Here is a 21,655-nt window from a genome sequence, read left to right on the forward strand (position 1 = left end):
AAAGGGTAGAGAGTCCAAGAATTGCACTACGTGTGAAAGCCATTTGTGTCTGTGGACAAGGCGATAGGAAATGTTGGAGAAGTTCTGAAAATACTGCTAAAGGTTGGGAGCCTCAGAAAATCTTTCATTTCCACTTTACTTTTACTGTGAATGTACTTTAAACCCTTTTCTTTTCAAGGAAACCCAGCATCTCAAGGGTTTAATATGGTAACTCGGCCATTCGACCAGACGAAGTCAGTCTGGTATAAACCAAATCTGAATATTACTATAACAATATCTAGACTCTCCTTCTCCGAAGGTAAAGGGCTTCTGTTAACCTGGTGCTCAGTCAGCTCTTCTGCCTCACCCTGCACTTCCTTCTCTGGTATTTGCTGCTCTAATACAAAAAGATCTCTGTACCATTCTACACAAGAACCAAGTACCTTCTCATTCTTCCCCTTCAAAGCTCAGCTATCTGGCTAGTGTCCCAACTTTCTCACATGTGACATCTACCTTTTACCAAATTGAGAACAAAGTGCACCCACGTGTGTTTAAGCATACAACTGTTACCTCAGAGTTAAGTAGATGTCTCTGATGGCAAAGAACTAATACAATTCTTCTGTCAGGTACGCTGGGACTTGAATTGGCCCAGCAAGACTAATGCCTGGGCGACTGGCAGACCCAGTAACATGTTGTTGCAATGAAGGAGGACAACCTTTGATTCTTTCCAAGGTCTTCTACGAACGGTAGAAGGCCAAGCACTGTTAATAATTGGGAGAATGGAGAGTCTTTTGATAATAGGCCTGTAACCATCTATGCTAGAAAACAGCAGATCAAGTACTATTGAAAACATTACTAAATCCTCGGAGTAATTTGTATGGTGCCTACAGATTGTTCCAATAATACATGTTTAACATCCTCAATTTGCAGTCATTATTAGAATTGCTCCTAATAAAAGCGACGATCACATTAATCACAAGCTTGAACTTGAGGTCTGTCTTGCGAAACAAGACTCATACTCAGACTAATGCATATTAAAGCGCTACCTTTGGGAATAGTTTTCTTTGCATTATTTTGCTTAGCAAAGTCTCTGTCATGTCCAATCTTCAATTTGTCACCAATATTTTGTTTCTTTGCCTAAATCAAAAGCATTCTGGGGAGCTTGCTGGGTTAATGTTGCTGCTCAACAACAACAACTGAGAAGTTAAGCCTCAACTCTATCTTCTCCCCGGCAGGATTCTGGGCACAAGACAGTTTGTTTTCCTAGTACAGTATTTCTCAAATACTTCTCATGCCATGATAAACAAAAGATTATACAATCTACTTGGCATACTGGTGACCTTCACCGGTTGCCTCCAGGTACCCTAAAAGCTCAAGAATCAGTGTTACAGTTCAGACGAATAACCCCTCCTGTACAGTAGTTCACCTTAGCATTTACAAAAATGATTAGCTGCAAAAATGAAAGTAAAGGAAGGGAGGGAGGGAGGGAGGAAGGGAGGGAGGGAGGGAGGGAGTGGGGGATAGAGGGAGGGAAAAGATTAACTGCAACAATTCAGAAACACCCATTGGTTCTTAGCAACACAAGTTCCTAAGGTTGTAGAAGACCTACCAGTTGTGGTCACTTTTTCTGACGTTATGGAATATGGGAAACAAAAAGATGGGAAAGAAATAAAGGCACACTTATACCTCAAAGAAAATAAAACCATTCAGACAACTGAGACCGAGACTTTTAAAGTTCTTTTCTATTGGGCATGATGTCAGCACAGCTGCTGCAATCACAGTATTTGTCATTTTAAAAAACAAGGTCCTTGTGAACAGATTAAGGCCTAAATCTGCATGGTCTGGCACATCAGCCACACGTGGGCAACTGAGCACTTGAAATGTCGCTACTTGAATTAAGATGTGCTGTAAGTGTATAATACACACCAGAGTTTCAAATAAAGAATGTAAATAAATGAAATGTAAACTAACTCATCATGTATTTATGTTGATTACAGGATGAAAAACAGATTTGGCTACTAGAAAATTTTACATGACATATATGGCTTGCATTTGTGACGCACGTTATATTTCTACTAAATACCACCGGTCTAAATTCAAAGCTTGAGTTCCCCCCAGACTGGTTATGTTCATGTGGATAAATCAAGGAGTGCCTGTATTGACCTTCCACAAAAGACTTTTTGGGTGGAAGGCAGAAAAAAAGAGGAATTCCATGGCTTTAAAAGATTAATAAAAGCTTAGAAACTACTTACTTAAGCTTTTAAAAGGACTTCACAACTATCTTACCTGGTGTATTCGTTCTTGGCTGAGTAACTTCAGTAGTGCTGTGAGTCAGAAGTTCTGGTCTGTAAAAATACAATTGACATCAGGATGAGAGCTTTTAAGCCCCCCTTAATTTCCAGTGTGGTTCACTCTACCTTCATCTGCAGTGACAATATCATTTTGGTGACTTTAATTATTCTTAAAGTAGCAATTTACAAAGATTCAGGTGGAACCACCTGTATGTCCTCAAAGGAATTTTAAGCTTAACTTGTGCAAAACAGTTGTGTTTTGCCCCAAAGCAGTTCGACCTCCTGTTTCTGAAACTTCAGATGAACTAGAGCACAACACAGGTAGATATATCTAGCTATGTCACCCTAAAGCGTGCCCCAACAAATAGACATATAAACGCACAACCCCCAATCAGCAAGCAAATTCTGTCCCAACGATAATTCTTCTTTATTAAATGGGACTTCTGTTCCCACTCCCTGCCCTCAAATTACCCATTCTGCTAGCCTTCATACTCAAGCCAAAATAATACTCTTAAGGTCCAATTCAAATTATTTTCAGAGGAATCAGCTTTAAAACCCCTTCAATACTCTGTGAAGGACAGAAAGCCTTCCTCCACTGGGCCATCTCAGTCTGTCTATCATGCTATGCCCTCAAGGTCATCAATCCTTCCATACAGAATGGTGTGGTTAGCCGAACATTCGAGTACATCTGACACCTCCCTGCGCCTACCTACCTATGTTATTTCCTTTATTTGAACCCCCTTCTTGCGTTCTCTATGCACAAGTGACCAAACTGCATGCCACCCTTGCCTTCTCCCCCAGTGTTCAAGTAGCACTTTACTGCACTGATCTATATAATAAGCCTCCCAAGGACAGGATTCCTGTTGGACCCAATTTTGTACATCTGGTGCCTGGCACTGCATAGACACTTGCTCAAAAAATGAATCTAAATGTAATACCTTAATCTTAAATATGGAGAGTAAGTCCAACTGGGAAGGGGAAAAGCCCATTTTTATAAAATTAATTTTTTCTTAATGACAACATTAAATCTGTTTCTGCAAATTATAATCCTACCTTTTAATAACAAATTTAATTCGATTGCCCACTTGAATAATTTTTTCCAGCCTTGGGATTCCATACCACGAGGGACTTCTAAAAGGAATGTTTTCTGGTAGTCCTTCCACATAGAGGTCATGAGGATGTGCTTCAAATTTCTGGTAAGGTACAGCCTTGGCTTCGGTGCTCCCTAAGGCTTCAGCTTTATAGAAGAAAAGCAATTCAAAAGACTGGAGACTAAGTTTCTGCTGAAATCATATTTTATTACAATCCACAGCAAAGTATATGTCAACTTTTTAAAAAGCAAAGTATACTCTGAAAATATCAACAGCAACTACTGAAATAGACTTAATACAGCAAATGCAAATATTAAATGACCCATGATCAAGAAGTAACTTTTGGTGAATTTAAGTTTCCTGATACTAAGGCCATCGTAATAGCTCTAAGATCTTATTTCTATGTATTCTTTTTGAAAAGATATTTATTTGGCTGCGCTGGGTCTCAGTTGCGGCATGCGGGATCTTTAGTTGCAGCATGCATGTGGGATCTAGTTCCCTGACCAGGGATCGAACCCGGGCCCCATGCGTTGGGAGCGTGGCGTCTTAGCCACTGGACCACCAGGGAAGTCCCTCTAAGATCTTATTTTTAAAATTCTCAGTATCTTTGAGAATAAATAAAGAGAAGAAAATCATGACCAACAATAAAGAGTGCAACTTAAATACTACTTTTTCAAATATCCAGAGGCAGACTTTTGCTACTTAATGCTTCATGAGTACAATAAACTTTTTATTGGCTCTTGCACACTAACTTACTTCAGGCTATACTTTTATCTGTATTGCAACCATAAGATTACTGTTCTTTACCCCTTAAACCTCATCAGTGTACCATTTGCCAAGGAAATAATTCATGGAATGACAAATAAAAATAGTAAGCAGAGGCTGGTTTAGATTAAAAGAGACATATCAAGCAAAATTAAGGCACGAAACTTTATTGTTTAAATCCAGGTTCAAAGCAAAAACTTAAAAGACACTTTTCAAATAAATACTTTTCAGATAAATGAGGAAACTCAATGAAGGACTGGATAAGAGCAAAGAGACTGTTAATTCTGTCAAGTGTGATGAGGACACTGTGACTGTGTTTAAAACGTCAATGTTGGGACTTCTCTGGTGGCGCAGTGGCTGGGAATCCACCTGCCAACGCAGGGGACACGGGTTCGATCCCTGGTCTGGGAAGATCCCACACGCTGTGAAGCAACTAAGCCCGTGCACCACAACTACTGAGCCCGTGTGCCACAACTACTGAAGCCCGTGCACCTAGAGCCCATGCTCTGCAACAAGAGAAGCCACCACAATGAGAAGCCCGTGCACCACAACGAAGAGTAGCCCCTGCTCGCCGCAACCAATGAAAGCGCGCACGCAGCAACAAAGACCCAACGCAGCCAAAAATAAAATATAAATAAAAATGTTGTTCAATGGTGCACACTGAACAAGGAAAATGACACCATGCCTGTGATATGCTTTATTAAATTCCTACAAGGGGAACGAAAGAGGAAAGGATGAACAAAATGTGGAAAATCTTAAACATCACTGATTACAAAAATGGGTATATGGGAATGCACTGTACTATTTTTCTACTTTTGAATAGGTGTGGCATTGAAATTTTAAAATGTAAAAATGTAATTACTAACCCCTACTATGAAGCCACATCCAAACAGAGCTTGTAAGAAGAAAGATCCAAACAATTTACAAAATATCAGCATTTATAGTCTCCCTTGTATTCTGTGTTACATTTAAATATTTTACAATCTGATGGTTGAAAAAAGAGTGGCTCCTTGAAGAATCTGCATTTCTTTGATTGTTAATTTGACTTTCCTCTCAAATTCAAAGGCCTTCTGTCTTAATTTCTTCCTTCATTTCATTAGCACCAAATCTGAAGGGCTCAAGTATAGGATCTCTTTGATAAAAGTAAGGAGTGTGTATTTGAAAAAAACAAATACAATGTAATTTAGATCACGGCTGTTACAAGAAATATTCTCTTTTAAAATATGGTAAAGGCTTTCACATTCACACCTGGGAGTAATATTAATTGTAATTATTCTGTTAAATATAACAAAAAAGAACATAATCCTAATTCTAACAAACTTTCTATAAAATAGAAAAGAACCAAACTGTTGGAATTGAGAGAGAAACAGCACAAGTTACAGAAAAGAGGAAGGCCAAGTGCATTAGTGTTCATCACATCATCTACGAGGTCTCCCCTATATTAAGTAACCAACCCTCTGTCTCCCTATCCCTCTCATTTTGCTTAATTTTTTCCTGAACACTTAACACCTTCTAATATACTGCATATTTACTGGTTGCTCTGCTATGCATATTTCCCTAAGTTATAAATGAATGCTTCCCAGAGGAAGCATTCACCATCCTCTGTGCTGCTGAGTTCTCAGCACCTGACACATAGGGGGTTCACAGGTGCTGAATGACTATGCTGCTGCTGCTATACAACTTTCAAGACTTGTGTCTGATATGATAGACAATCTTATGTTTTCTTCTTTCCCTTTCAGTAACCTTAAAGAAAGCAACAATTCTGCTGGCTTTTCACTCTCTAAAGTAACTCCAGTCCCAAATGGCCCACCTGAGGCCACAAGCAGGATTTTGCTGTTTGTAATGTAACAATATGTAAACTCTTATCTATTTTCTTAGCTCTGATGCAATGAGAAAATATTTTCTGCAGGCCAATTTTTCTTTCTATGAGTACACTATCTCACACACAGCTTTCTCCTTCCATGAGGGAAAAGTCATGGGTGCCATGGCTGGCTGGCAGGCAGTCACCCATGATCTAATAGGATTGGCTGTTTCTTACCCCAGGCTGAATTTCTAGAACTAAATGTGAGGCTAAAGTTTAAGCTTGTTAATGTAGATGCACATTATCCTATGTCAGCTACTCATGAATTATGATTATGACGACACTATGGTGGCATCTCAAATGACAAGGTTCATAATCTTATTTCACTAAATGTCTTGGAAATATAATGATTTTTAAAGTGGTGAAGATTCTCTAGTTTATTGTTCATTAGCTGATTTCTGACCAGATGTACGAGGAGATACATTTTCATTAAGGTCCTGCATTCATGTTGGGTGGTCAAGGATACTGATGAGGAAAAACTTACACTCTGACTTTTTCTCAAGGCTCAGTAATTTCTCAGTAATTTTTAAAAAACTGTTCCATGTATTTTTATTTTTTAATTAAAAAAATTTTTTTTGAGTCACACTTTTATTTATTTGTTTGTTTGTCGAGGGGCATGTGTGATCTTAGTTCCCTGACCAGGGATCTAACCTGTGCCCCCTGCTTTGGAAGGGCACAGTCTTAACCACTGGCCCGCCAGGGAAGTCCTTCTGAGTAATTTTTTTTTTTTTTGCGGTACGCGGGCCTCTCGCTGTTGTGGCCTCTCTCGTTGCGGAGCACAGGCTCCGGACGCGCAGGCTCAGCGGCCATGGCTCACGGGCCCAGCTGCTCCGCGGCATGTGGGATCCTCCCGGACCGGGGCACGAACCGCATCCCCTGCATCGGCAGGCGGATTCTCAACCACTGCGCCACCAGGGAAGCCCCCTTCTAATTTTTAATGACACTGGTCCATTCAGTATTTGTTGAGTATCTGCCCAAGCACCAAGCACTGTTCTACTAATAGCCGAGAGACAAGATCTGGGCTGCTGTTTGAACTGTGTTGTAGTGGAAGGAAAAAGGTAGCCATTAGTGCTTTAAGAAAAATTAAAGGGTGATGACGTACAGTGTGCTTCGTGGTTTATGTTAGAAGGGTAGGCAGTAAAATCTGGCTGCTTTGGGGCGTTGACTTTGACTACAGTGACAGACAGCAGTGAAGAAGAAAAAGATATGGATTTGCAGTGTGTGTTTTAAACGTAGAGTCAGCAGGAGGCCTTGTGGAAATGAAGAAATCAAGCGTGACTGCTAGGGGGTTTGGCTTGGAAGACTAGGTAGAGTGTGGTGCCACTGGGAGGACTGGGAAAGGAACATGCTGGAGGGGGAATCAAGGGCTCTATCTAGGACCTGTGAAGTCTGAAGAGCTGTCAAACGGCTGGGTGAATATAAAGGTGTGGTGTAAGAGGCGTTTTCAGGGCTAGAAACTTGAATGTGAAAGTCATCGGGAATATAGACAACACACTGTTTTTTAGATAGAGTGGGACTAACTGTGGAGGGCTCAGGACTGAGCTGTAGAGTAGCACCCCAAAATTTAAAGAATGGACTCAAGGGAGGTACCGACAAGAGAATGAAGAGGACAGCCAATAAGACATGAAGAAACCCAGGAACAAACCAAGAGTCAATTAACGTTTGAAACTTTCCGTAAGAATAGTTTAAAATGCTTAAGAAAGAAAAAAAAAATAAGACAACTATGTTGAACGCTGCTGAAAAGTACAATAAAGCAAGGGAGTTACTTGTGGTAACAAAAGATGTTGCAATGATAAACCAAACCTGAGTATTTTAAGTGTTTAGGGATGCAAGCACAGTAAGCACTACAAACAAGACAACCAAAACACTGCTAAGCAGCCTGCCTTCCAGGGACAGACTGCTACTGGTGGTTCCCTATATGCCACTGTGGTACGCTATTAAAAGGTACGAAGACAATAGGATTCCCAAACTGTGAAATGCCCTGTGCCGAATAACCTGTACAACAGTATAAATAACTTAGTCAAGAGTACGTGGGTTTTCATTACAATATTCTCTTCCCTTCCGTACAGATTTAAAACTTTTCATAGTATACGTTAAAAAAGCAACAATAAAAAAAAACTGGAGATGAGTCATCCATTGTATTTACTTTCTTAAAGCAAAATCTGGAAAAGTTATTCTGTAATATACTTTAGCTAGGGGGGAAAATTAAACTTACCAAATTTTTTGCAGAAAAGCTGATCTACCATCTTTCGTAACTTAGTGATTCTGGCATACCACTCTTCTTTTACTGTAAGGGTAATATACACAAATTCTTCAATTTGATGACATTAATAAATTATTAAATGTTACTAAATAAATTACTAAATAGGTGGTACTGTTTTTCTGTTCTAACTAAAATTACTTCTAAGATTTTAGAATGTGTTTATTAAAACAGTGCCGACATTGAATAAAAAGTGTAAGAACTAACGAAACAATAACAATGAAAATTCACAATTAATAGTAATTTTACAGAGATACACTGAAAGTGTCACCAGTAAAGCTAGGAAATAGAATTCATTTTACTCAAGATCAGCTAGCAGGTGATTTTTGTGATGATAAATTTGGGGCCACAATAATGCTGGCAATCCTTTCATTACACCAACTCTAAGTGATGCAATTTCCATTTCATATCCCCACCCTACTCCCTCCACTCCAGAGCAAAAGCAACTAAGAGAACAGATCATGATTCGATTTCTTTCAAAACGCATCTAACCAACAAGTGATGATGCCCATGGCTACGTACTCTAAGAAATAAGTCTTTTTAACTCCTGGGTATAATGATGGATGATCATTCAACTGATACTAATACAGACTAGGATAATAAACTGTTCAATACATTATGCCAGAAAAATTTTGCATCTCAAAAATAGAACAGACATGGTCCTTTTATAGTTTATCCAGAAATGTGATGTTTACATTTATTTATAATGGGTTACTAAAAACAAAATGGGTTTATTATTCTAGAGAATCCTGGACAATATTCCTTGTACATCATGTTCTGATTTGACATACAATTTGACACAAGTCTGGAGACCTACCTCCTGAAGCTGGTTTATCAAGCTGTAAGTCTTCACGTGTTGAATTCAAAAGTTCATGTCTGAAAGGTGAGAAAAATTACTAAATATTTACCAGATAATATTCAGCAAAAGTAATAACTACTAGTACTTATGTCATATTCAGTCATCAAAGCCAGTTTTTAAAAGACAGCCTGAACTCTTGAGCACAACTAAATCCTAATTTCTTGAGACTTCCAGAGTAATAAAACCAAATGGTAACTGCAAATGGTTTCATGATGTGCTTCATGGAGCGTGTGTACGCGCGCACGCGTGCGCACACACACGCGCGCGCGCACACACACACACGAGTAAACTTTGTAAATCAAAGGTATTTCATAAAAGCGTAACACCAGGGCCTCCCTGGTGGCACAGTGGTTGAGAGTCCGCCTGCCGATGCAGGGGACACGGGTTCGTGTCCCGGTCCGGGAAGATCCCACATGCTGCAGAGCGGCTGGGCCCGTGAGCCATGGCCGCTGAGCCTGCGTGTCCAGAGCCTGTGCTCCGCAATGGGAGAGGCCACAATAGTGAGAGGCCCGCGTACCGCAAAAAACAAAAAAAGCATAACACCAAAGGAAGCAAACTGCAAACATTTTAAATGGGAGTCTTCAATTTTCCATTACATTCAAGACCACCTTACTTAAAAACATCTATAATCTGGTTATAAAAACCATATATATTTCAAAACTAACATTTGCAGGACAGTATACATGCTTCTAAAAAATTCTTCTGAATACACAAACACCCATAGAATTTTTACAATCTAACTTATGTATCCCGCCTCACTCTATTTTGTTGTAATATCCTGAAGTAACAGGGAAGTGGGGGGGAGACTGAGATCACAGAGAATCATGGCCATATACTAACCATAATCTTGAAAATGTTAGAAACTAATATAGGGTTAAGTCAATGGAAGAGCTGTGAAATAAAACATTTGCTGAAGTATAGCATTACCCTCCTACGTAAACATGTTAGTTTCTGTTTATCAAAACTAACCACATTAACCTTTGGGGAAAGGCTTACAAAGTCCCTTCCAAATGTGAGAGATGGCTTCCCATAAATAAGGACATTGAAAGGACTTGAACAGAACCTGCACAGCATGAGTACCTTGTGGTGAGCCTGCACAAACATTTAAATACCCAAAGATAGTTTTATATGCTTAAAGATCAGCAACCATGAGCAAAATCTGTAAAATTATTTGTATGTTTTCCTTAGTTATTCAAAAAAATTTTCAAAACTTCTAACAAATTAAAATGCAAGCACTGTAAGAAAATGACAGTACAAGAGTTCTTACAACAGGCTTATTAATATATCAATATGTAGGGGGGAAGGAGTGGTTATTTGATTCCTGACTAGAACTGGTGTCAGGGTTTTATAACAAGCCTCTCTTGTTTACCATTCAATTTCATGAGAGACTACGAAATATTCATTCATTCATTCATCCTTTCATCCTTCCTTCCTTCCTTCCTTCTCATTGCCTTGTTTCCTCATCTGTTAAAAAAAGTGTGGGTGATTATAAAGTGCTTGACTGTACTGGACACATCGGGTTGAATTGCCATTATGATTATTCTGACTTCAAAGCTTGCTCTCCACACCAGGGTGTCTCAAACTTTAATGAGCACTGGAATCACCTGGGATCCTCATCGCACGCAGGATGGATCCAGTAGATCTAGGTAGGATCTAAGATGTGGTGTCTCTGAAAGCTCCCCGCTGATGCCAATGCTGCTAGTCTGCATGGCTGCCTACCACGTTGTCTTGTGTAAGGAGTTTCACTTGAATTGCTCATAGAAAAATGGAGGACAAAATCTTTCAAACTACAAATTGTTTGAAAGAAAAATATCTCTTAGCAACAAGTTTCTCTGTGGAGGACAGCTCACCTATTACCTATGGTATTTCTTGGGTCCTTTTTATCCTTAGTTAAATCCTATCATTCCCTTATTTAATACCAATACAGAGGCAAGTCTGCTTGGTTATAATCTTTGATCAAGGTGTTTGTTAATTTCCCCACTTTCTCAACAGTATCAGAGCATTGCCAGAAAAATGAACATGAATACTTACTTCTGCAAATGACTATAATTCTGCTACTGTTATTGACTTTACTATTTACAGCCCAAAGATATGTGGGAAAAAATTAAATCAGTTATAATATGCATGTGACTCAAAAAGACCCATTCATATTAGAACTTAAAATGAAAGCCACATAATTCAGGGGAAGTGAACCCCGCCCCCACTCACTGAAGGGTGAGTGCTACATGGTGTACACCCATCATATCATGGTGCTGTCTTTCCCATGCCTGTGCCTGGCTGAGGAGTAAGCACTTGACATAATCCTAACCAAAGAGAAGTAAGGCCATATTCCAAGGTTTCCTTCTCTCAGAGAAACACAGGTAGCTACTGTCCCTCCTAGTAGACATGTCTGGCTGTGAGTTCTGGAACTATTGCATCCAGCTCACTAGTCTAAGGAAACTATCAACACAAGGAAGGAAGAATCTGGAAAGGAGCAGAAGCAGAGCCCCAAGTATCACTGTTTTATTTATTTTCTAATTCTTTGAACTTTTTTTTTTTGGCCGCACCATGCGGCATGTGGGATCTTAGTTCCTGACGGGGGCTCGAACCTGTGGCCCCTGAAGTGAAAGCGCACAGTCTTAACCACTGGACTGCCAAGTATCACCGTTTTAATCATCCTATCTCTGACCCCCTTGCTACGTGAGACAAGAATCTTACTGTAACAAGCCAATTTGAATAAGGGTTTTTGTTACTTGGTGCTGGAGACATCCCAACTGCTACCAAACCTCTTTCACGCTGCAATCTCTATTTGCTTTCAAGCATGTTTGGCTACAGAATTCAAGGTTCAAATCATTTCCAATTCGAACTTGGAAAGAATGACTTAATAGCGTTAAATCCATTACTGCTCAAATCAAGTATATGATATCTGCGTGATTTTCATTCTTTATGATGACATGGTCTTATTCTCTAGAACCTAATAATTTTTGTGTGTGTGTGTGTGGTACGCGGGCCTCTCGCTGTTGTGGCCTCCTCCATTGCGGAGCACAGGCTCCGGACGCGCAGGCTCAGCGGCCATGGCTCACGGGCCCAGCCGCTCCGCGGCATGTGGGATCTTCCCAGACCGGGGCACGAACCCGCGTCCCCTGCATCGGCAGGCAGACTCTCAGCCACTGCGCCACCAGGGAAGCCCTAGAACCTAATGATTTCTACCTTTATCCTTAGGACACTGAAACTTTATGAAATGTGACCAGGCATATATATATCTTTGTTTTCCTCTCATATCCTTTCTCATGTCTCATATACACAATCATCTTTACAGTTTATAATACTAACAATCTTTTAGCCCTTTCATTGAAAATTTTAGTTTAGCAATTATATTTGATAATTTCCTAGACAACTATTCTCCAATTGTTCCTGTTTACAAATGCATCCAATACTTGCTTCATGCATCTAATAGAAAGTTTTCACATATCAACATTTGCTGAAATGTTGATATATGCCCTCTTAGTTTTTTTAAACTTTTATTGTAATCTTAATAGAATTTTAGTCAGTAGAAATTATGGAAATGTGTGATGTGGCTGCCATTTTTAAATGGAAGCATTTACACTTCCAATTGCTGCACATAAATTTTTTTTTAAAGCTCCTTGCTACAACCCTTACGTCAGTGCTAAAGAATTTATAGCATTCTGCTATTTTTTTCCTTTTCATTCTTACTTCTATTGTTTATTTTTATAATCGACTTTATTTCCACCTATGGTTTTTAAAATTCAGGCCTAAAAAAACAAGACACTGATACTTCAATATTTTCTTTAGCATACTGTAAAAGAAAATAACGGTGGTATGCCAGTCAGGCACGGACAGGTGTTCATACTCCAAAAGCCAACCCTGGCATAACTGACACAGACACACTGAAAAGTAGAAATAAAACAACATATAATAACTCAAACTTAATTGAAATATAGCCCTAGTGGTTAGTGAGTATTTGTCAACAATATAAAAAGATGCACTAATCAAGAACAAAGACCAAAGTCCAAGAGTCTTACTTCTTTATCACAAAACGAATCCTTTCCTTTGCAAGTAATATCCTCTCAAGGCGAGGAATTCCATAAGTAGATGGCCTTCTAAAAGGGATTCCTTCCGGAAGTCCTTCTACATAAAGATCTTCCACGTGGGACTGGAAAAGAGGGTACGGGATCGTCACAGGACCTTTGGCTTTTATAGCTTGAGCTTTAAGGGTAAAAAGAGAAAGGGAAAATTATGAAATGACAAGGATTAAGCAGAGTTTGTAGAAAAGAATAATAATCGAATACATACATATTGCTTTGTAACTTTTATTATCACTGAATCAGAAGCAAAATAGTACAGAAGAACTAAGAGGAAAATAACACCAAAGATGCCAGCACTCTACTTAGTCAAAACTGCAACGAAATAATATATTATTTTGAAATAATGTAGATATAGGCAGACTTTCTACTCAAATCTGAACCATAAATGACCCCAGAAAAATATACCAGCTAATTCCAGCTAATACATAGAGCATATAATGAGAAGTAATATTTTAAAAACATAAATGTCCATGTAAAAAGGATTTTTTAATAAAATAACTGAAGCAGAACATTTTTCTGAACTGTAAAAATTCTAAGATTCATTTACCGAGAGTAAAATAATACAACAACTGCAACAAGCCAAATGCACAAGGAATCTTTAGAATCAAATACAATGAACAGACTTTGATAGTTTTATTAAACAAACTACAAAGAGTCTGTTTTTCTAAACAATAGGGGACATTTAAATATCACTGGGTATTAAACAGTGTAATGTTTTTAGGTGTGACAATGGAACTGAGATTAAGACAATGCATTCCTCTCACCCAACTTGGAATTTTACAATTTAGAGTTTTGAGAGGTGAAATGACATGACGTCTTGGACATCAGAGTTTTAAAATGTTCTTGCATCACAAAGAGGACAGGAAAGAACAAGAAAAATATTATAAAATATTAAACACTGTTGAACTTGGGTGATGGATATTTAAATAGAGGGTCTTTGGAAGTATGAATTTCATAATAAAAAGTTTTAAAAAGCATCAGTTTACGTTCATCTACAACACAAGCACATTTTTAGCTAGCATTAAAAATTGCAAACATTTTGATACTAAGTAAAGCAATGCCAAATTCTCCATGACTACATAGCAAACACCACTAATTCTTTCAAAGGTTTCTAGTTCATGTAATTAACATATAGCACAGTTATATAAACTGCTTTCCAGTGAACAGAACAGCACAGATGCTACTGACCTTGCCAGAAAGGTTCCAAAGCAAAAATGACTACGGTGGACTCCCCTCAGCCCCTGCTCCCTCAGGAATCACCTCTCAGAACAGGTCCAATTTTTTGCTGGTATTTTATGTAAAAGTTTATTTGCTAAACATTAATCTTTGTACTCAAGTTTCAAGTGTACCATATTACACATTAATTCTGAGTTAGATTTAATATCCTTTGTTGATAAACTACATCTGAAAATCATATTCACATTAACAATGAAAATACCTTCCCCGAAGGCAATTACCATTAAAGATGCTTTGAAATTATGAAATGTGAATAGTTATTATAATTTCACAATGATTGGTAAACATTATTCTCTTATATGCAAAATAATCAAATAAATATATCACCATCACAACAGAAGTAAAAACATAACCTTTGCTTCTCTTTATGAGAAACACAGAAATTTATAAAACTGTGGTAAATAAATTACTTTTATTCATAATAGTACTAAATTAAGAATACAATAACAAAAATATAAACAGCAAGCATTTCTTACGTACTTACATCCCAAGTATTATAGGAAGCACTTCACAAGCACTATCTCATCTATCTCATCAAATCTTCAGAGTAGAGCTACAGTTCTCATGCCTTTCACAAATGGCTCAGAGAGGACTAAGAGAACATGGCCAGACAGTCTGTCCCCATAGCCTGTAATCTTAACCGCCACGTTATAGTGCTTCCATGTAGAAAGAATATGTTGTGAGTTTTTACTTTGAAATGGTCTAAATAAAATCACAGGCAATAGGACTTCCCTAGTGGTGCTGTGGTTAAGAATCCACCTGCCAATGCAGGGGACATGGGTTTGAGGCCTGGTCCGGGAAGATCCACATGCCGCGGAGCAACTAAGCCCATGCGCCACAACTACTGAGCCTGCACTCTAGAGCCCGCGAGCCACAACTACTGAAGCCCACGTGCCTAGAGCCCGCGCACTGCAATGAAGAGTACCGCTCACCGCAACTAGAGGAAGCCCGGATGCAGCAACGAAGACCCAACGCAGCCAAAAATAAAATATAAATACATTTATACAAATAAAAAAAAATAAAACAAAATCACAGGCAGTAGACTCTGACTACTGAAACATGGGAAAAATACTGAGAACCTTAAGAAAATAACTGAAAATATTAAAGAAGGGTTCCCTGGTGGCGCAGTGGTTGAGAGTCCGCCTGCTGATGCAGGGGACATGGGTTCATGCCCCGGTCCGGGAAGATCCCACGTGCCACGGAGCTGACCCGTGGCCGCTGAGCCTGCGCGTCCGGAGCCTGTGCTCCGCAGCGGGAGAGGCCACAACAGTGAGAGGCCCACGTACCGCAAAAAAAAAAAAAAAAAAAAAAAAAGTAAGTAAATAAAAAGGTACTGAATTCCTCATGAAGTCTACTCTAATTCTAGATCTTCACTGAGGACTGTTATAATCCGTGATAGGGAACACAGTTCAAGTTACTTAAATAATCCCAATGTGGTTTATCATTTTAAAACTTCACTTAAGAGGGGCTTCCCTGGTGGTGCAGTGGTTGGGAGTCCGCCTGCCAATGCAGGGCATACGAGTTAGAGTCCTGGTCCAGGAGGATCCCACATGCCGCAGAGCAGCTGGGACCGTGCGCCACAACTGCTGAGCCTGCGCTCTACAGCCGTGAGCCACAGCTACTGAGCCCACGCACCACAACTGCTGAAGCCCGCTCACCTAGAGCCCGTGCTCCGCAACAGGGGAGGCTGCTGCGGTGAGGGGCCCGCGCACCGCGGCGAGGAGTGGCCCCCCGCTTGCCGCAGCTAGGGAGAGCCCGCGCGTAGTGGTGAAGACCCAATGCAGCCAAAAGTAAAAATGGATAAAACAGATTTATAAAAAATTAAATTAAATTAAAAATTCACTTAGAGAAACTCAGTAATGCAGGACAGCACCACAGACTTTCAAGTTAAAATTCAGTGTATTATACAATTTTACAGCTTCGCCAGTCATTTGCAAAGAATTCTCCACATTTAAAAAACCCAACAAAACAGATATTTTAAAACAATTTTTGCTATTTCTAGGTGAGCATTTGATACCAGGTGATAATAAATCTTGTTTCTCTGATTACTATATAAAGGTAGCTATAGGACGGAATATTAAAATAAAAGGAAAAGAGAACTTGAGATCTAACAAACTCAGGTATCTATCGAGAGTAGGGAAAATAAAGGCATCTCGATGAATACTAGATTTAACACATCAGGTTTAAGGAAGACTACTGCTTAAGAAAACACTCTTCAGTTAAATCTCCAAGATTCAAGATTTTGCAACAAATATATAAATAAACTCCCAAACATGCATGCTGAAAGTTTAACGGAAATACTAATTGATAATTAAAGAAAGGAAAATTCTAAAGCTTTGTTGTGATCTGGAAAGAAAATTTCGAATATTTGGACAGACACTATCCACTACCTTCCCAGCGACAGATAAGGAAGGAAGGCACAAACACTGGTAGAATGGGCCTTGCTCGCATTAGGTGAACAGTAATTCCACTGTTAAAAAGCTTACGGACAAAACCTTACAGGCATTTCTGAGTTTAGACTTACCGTACTTTCTTTCAAACAACTCTTCAACTTGTTTACGCAGGTCAGTAATTCGAGCATTCCACTTCTCTGAAAATTGAGAGAAAGTTAAAACTCAATTATAAATCCCTGTTTGGAGGCACTAATATGTTCTTTTTTTTTTTTTTTTTTTTTTTGCGCCCTAATATGTTCTTAAGATGACCCAACATTTAACAACTTATTTTCTACATAACATATCCTGATTTTTAATAATCCACCTGTCTATATAATTTTACTGTTTTCCTAAGGACTTTATCTTTTTTGCGGTTCTTATAATTGGTTCAATGAGAGATTATAGGGTTTTTTAAAGATTATTTTCAGAACACTTCATACCGAGTACCTCTTTTTAAACTTATAAATTCCGAAAAGCAGGAGGGCAGAAAAGACCCATCAATTAAACACTACAAAGCGAGGCGAAAAAGAGAAAGGTCCCCAAGACTGTGCAGGAAACCTTCTAAAACATGTCTAAGTTGTACGGAAATAAAACTTTATATACAGTTGCAACTTATAATAGCATACTAAAGAATATATATAAACTTACTATATATATAACTTCAATTTATATTAATTATGACTAAGACAACTTAAAATATTAAAGTACTATTTAAAAAACGTATAAAGCTAAATGTACTATTTATTCAAAATATGGATCACAAACACATCTTGCCACTAATATTTTACTTAGTCCCTTCAAAAGGATACCACTGTGGTTTGATTAGATTAGAGGCCAGCAGTTACACAAAGCAAGAAAAATTAATATAGAAGTTATATCTGAAATAAAAAAGTGATCCAAATCTCAGACAAATAACTGAATTACTAAGTCATTAACACTGATTTTTAAGTCTACCTTTTTTTTTGGGGGGGGGGGGGGCCACATTACGGCTTGTGGGATCTTACTTCCCTGACCAGGGACTGAAGCCGGACCCCAGCAGTGAAAGCATCAAGTCCTAATGACTGGACTGCCAGGAAATTCCCTTAAGTCTACCAATTCTAGTTAACAACAGAAGATACAATATCTTATGCTTTGGTATACACAAACATGTGTAAGCAGTGTCTTTAAGGTTACTTCAAATTGTCCATGGCTTTCCTCAGCTTAGATTATAAGGCAGTAATATATTTAAGGCATCCTCCCCAAAGAATGCTGTAACTCTTCAGTAACAGAAAAAGTTCGGAAGGAAAAAAAAGAAAAGAGGACCACATTTAATTGACAACTTACCAAAGTTGAACTCCCTCACTTTCCGTTTGCCGGCATTGGCAGGTTCTGTGACTGGCGGCTGGGGAGGCTCATTGCTCTTTGGTCTCTTGGTAGGTGGAGAATAATCATCATCTTGAAAAAGAAAACTATCATCACTGGAGGAACAGTCTAAATGAGTGACAGCCACTGCCTGTAAAATTCTCAGCATTCAAAAGACGTGGGGGGATTTAAATATGACTGGGACAGCAACAGTTATTTCTGTATTGCCATTTTCAGCGTATTTTTTCCCAGTTACATCTCCAGCTTTCCTACTCTTTTCGAAGGTGCTCAAGTGAATAACCCTCATTTTCCTATGTCTTGCTCCTTTTTTTCAGTTTGCTTAATTTGAATTGTCATATAAATTTCCCCTTCTCCTCTCAGACAGCTGTCTAGAATTATAGTGTATTTTAAGTCTTCCAAGAAAAAGGTTTTAATGGAGACAGCTACCAACAACTATACAAATATATAAGAAAATGGGGAGAAAATATATCGTGAATGGAAAAATATTTAAGCTTATACAAAATTCAAGCATACATAAAGGAGGTTGGATAACTGTATGCTAAAAACTTTTAACAAACAAAACTAAAAGAAGTAAGATTATATTATTTGTGAAACAGATATTGTTGATTCATCCAATACAATACCCATGTATGTAGAAAATGAGCGATCATATATTTAATCACAGAATATAGACTACTCAAGAGTCTGTAGTAAGAGTCCTTTGCGGCTATGCCTGGAACTCAACTCTGCCGTGATACTGCAATACATCTGGTGCTAGAATAAAGGACACTGGATCAAGTAAGAAAAGCTATCAACTGTCATCTTCTTCTGGTCCCTGAAAATATCATTTGGCACACTACTGAGATTTCTGCTCAAACACCATCTATAAATTATTGAAAATACCATTTTCAGATATCTATACTTTTAAAAAATGTGGGATGAAGAAGAAAATAATTACTGGGTTAAAGGCAACAGCAGTAACAAAAAGATAACATAAGATACACTAAGTTCCCCTTTTCAGTATAATTTTCATTCTCATTTTATAGCTAAACAAACAAGATCAGAGAAAGCTATATGACTTAACCATGTCATATGCTAGACAGTGAAGCTGAGATGAAATTATGGGTATCATTCTTTTAGCTAAACAGGTTAACTCTCAAAAAACAATAAGAAATTCAAATTTAGCCTAATATACAATGATGCCTTGGACAGCAATGGATAACTTTTATATACTTTGTATGTTAATCAAGGAAAAATCTGACTAAAGCCTAAAATACTTAAATCTCATTCCTATCATAGCATCAGAGAACACAGACATGGCTGCCCTTGTTCACTGACTTTGGGTTCTTCCTTTACAGACAAAGCCTGTGGATACCAAAATCCACAGATGCTCAAGTCACTTATATAAGTTGGCATATGATTCACATACAACCTACGCACATCCTCCCTTATACTTTAAATCATCTCTAGATTACTTCTAATACCTAAGACAATGTAAGTGCTATGTAAATAGTTGTCTGGCACATGGCAAATTCAAGTTTTGCTTTTTAGAATTTTCTAAAAAACTCTTTCTGAATACCTTCCATCTGCAGTTGTTTAAAGCTTGCAGATATGGTGGGCCAACTGTAATGTCAACAGATATCAGATATTCTGATTACCTAAAATCATTTACTGACTGACTATTCAAACCAATAAGAGAAAAAGGTATCAATGTCACTGACACCAGATAAAGTCATATTAGGACCCATTTATGTGCTGGGAAAGGGAATACTATTTCAGGAACAAGTTATCATATGAACAACTTACGACACTATAAAAACTTTCACGCGTTCAATTCCACTGTAGAAACCCATGTTCAAATCCAGAAAAAACAAAAAAAAATTTGTAGTAAAAAACAATTTAAAACTGACAAACTACCAGTGAAATAAAACTTGACTATGTAACATGGGCTCATAATGATTAAACTACTACAAGGATTAAAAATGGTCAAAAGATTCTTAAATAGGTTATTAAATACTTAGATCCACACCTAAGTAGATACATTTTGGAAAACATACTGGGTATTTCTCTAATGTCTGGCTTTCAATTCTGAACACAGCTGACAAACACCCCCTTTCCAATTTCCAAATAGATTTTTAGATGCCTGAGAGTATTTTCAGGCTAATTTGCAAAGGGTAAAATGAAATATACTCATTTCACCTATGAATATTGTCAAAGCATTTTAAATGCTTAGTATTAATATTTCTTTACAAACATTAAGCAATGACATTTAAAACAAAAGTATTTTCCTTACAGGCTAATGCAGCCTAAATATCTCTACAGATTATCATTTAAAATTATTGCTAATTGAATTATACAACATGAAAACCAAAAGAGTATAAAATAAAATATAGCTTTAGGATGGTAATGAAAAGTCAGTGCTCTATTATATTCATCCCAATTGTAAACTGAACGGTTTGAAATTGAGGCCAAGGGGAAAGGGCAAGAGAGCTTTTCTTTAGTGTCCAAGACCTCATTTGTTCAGATTAACTTATTTTAAAACAAAAGGATTTAATAGTATAAATATATTTTATAAAAGTAACCTCATCGACCATGAATAGAAAAAAGACAAATCTAGGAGAGTGTTTTTTAACAAGATAACAAATGATTTAACGAAGACTAAAATATTAATAAGTGATTATCACATTTCTCTCCAGTGACAAATAATGAAGTCAATCTATTAAATGTAAACAGATGAAATTAATCTTGTGTGATGATAAAATACCACAACATATATTTTATTAAAAGACTAACCCATTTCATATATTTATTACCTGATTTTAGAGTGTTTTAATTCATATGAAACATAGAATTAGATCAAGAAGAGCTATGAACTCAACCACACCTTCTATTTTTTGTACTCTTGCAGCAAAAAACTCTGATTTTGAAAAAGTATGAAAAACTGTTACTCTTGACCTCAAAATCTCTTTCACAAAGGATCCAAATTATTTCTCTGTAGCAGAAACCAGTCTGCCGCTAACAATCAGTCCAGCAGGCAGCACTGTTTTCTAACTATCATGGTGCTTCAACATTATAAACAATCACTTTTGTGTAAAAAGACACATATCTCTGGACACTTCCAATTTAAGCCCAAGCTAAAAATATTTACATCATCAAAACTAAAAGCTTATAAAATGAATTTCAAGATATTTTAACATGCAAAAGCTGCAATTCAGTGAGGAATATGTGACAGCTATACCTCAGTCTTAAAAACAAGCCTCTCGGGCTTTCCCTGGTGGCGCAGTGGTTGAGAGTCCGCCTGCCGATGCAGGGAACACGGGTTCGTAACCCGGTCCGGGAAGATCCCACATGCTGCGGAGTGGCTGGGCCCATGAGCCATGGCCGCTGAGCCTGCGTGTCGGGAGCCTGTGCTCCGCAATGGGAGAGGCCACAACAGTGAGAGGCCCGCGTAAAGC

The 21,655-nt window shown here is 38.1% G+C and overlaps 1 protein-coding gene across 6 annotated transcripts in view; it reads right to left on the reverse strand.

Annotated features, from left to right (window-relative positions):
- The window catches only part of GTF2I (general transcription factor IIi), a 104,849-nt gene that overhangs the window by 17,290 nt on the left and 65,904 nt on the right, over positions 1 to 21,655 (reverse strand). For all 6 annotated transcript variants that reach the window (XM_007468763.1, XM_007468762.1, XM_007468761.1 and 3 more), the window contains 7 exons: positions 18,183 to 18,293; positions 16,952 to 17,017; positions 13,129 to 13,312; positions 9,065 to 9,123; positions 8,203 to 8,274; positions 3,324 to 3,507; positions 2,266 to 2,324 (listed from right to left, as the gene is read on the reverse strand). In XM_007468763.1, the coding sequence (XP_007468825.1) occupies positions 2,266 to 2,324; positions 3,324 to 3,507; positions 8,203 to 8,274; positions 9,065 to 9,123; positions 13,129 to 13,312; positions 16,952 to 17,017; positions 18,183 to 18,293 (735 nt within the window). The remainder of the gene's footprint in view (positions 1 to 2,265; positions 2,325 to 3,323; positions 3,508 to 8,202; positions 8,275 to 9,064; positions 9,124 to 13,128; positions 13,313 to 16,951; positions 17,018 to 18,182; positions 18,294 to 21,655) is intronic.

Source organism: Lipotes vexillifer, unplaced genomic scaffold (assembly GCF_000442215.2).
Source record: "Lipotes vexillifer unplaced genomic scaffold, Lipotes_vexillifer_v1.1 scaffold12, whole genome shotgun sequence".
In the NCBI taxonomy this organism is placed as follows: domain Eukaryota; kingdom Metazoa; phylum Chordata; class Mammalia; order Artiodactyla; family Lipotidae; genus Lipotes; species Lipotes vexillifer.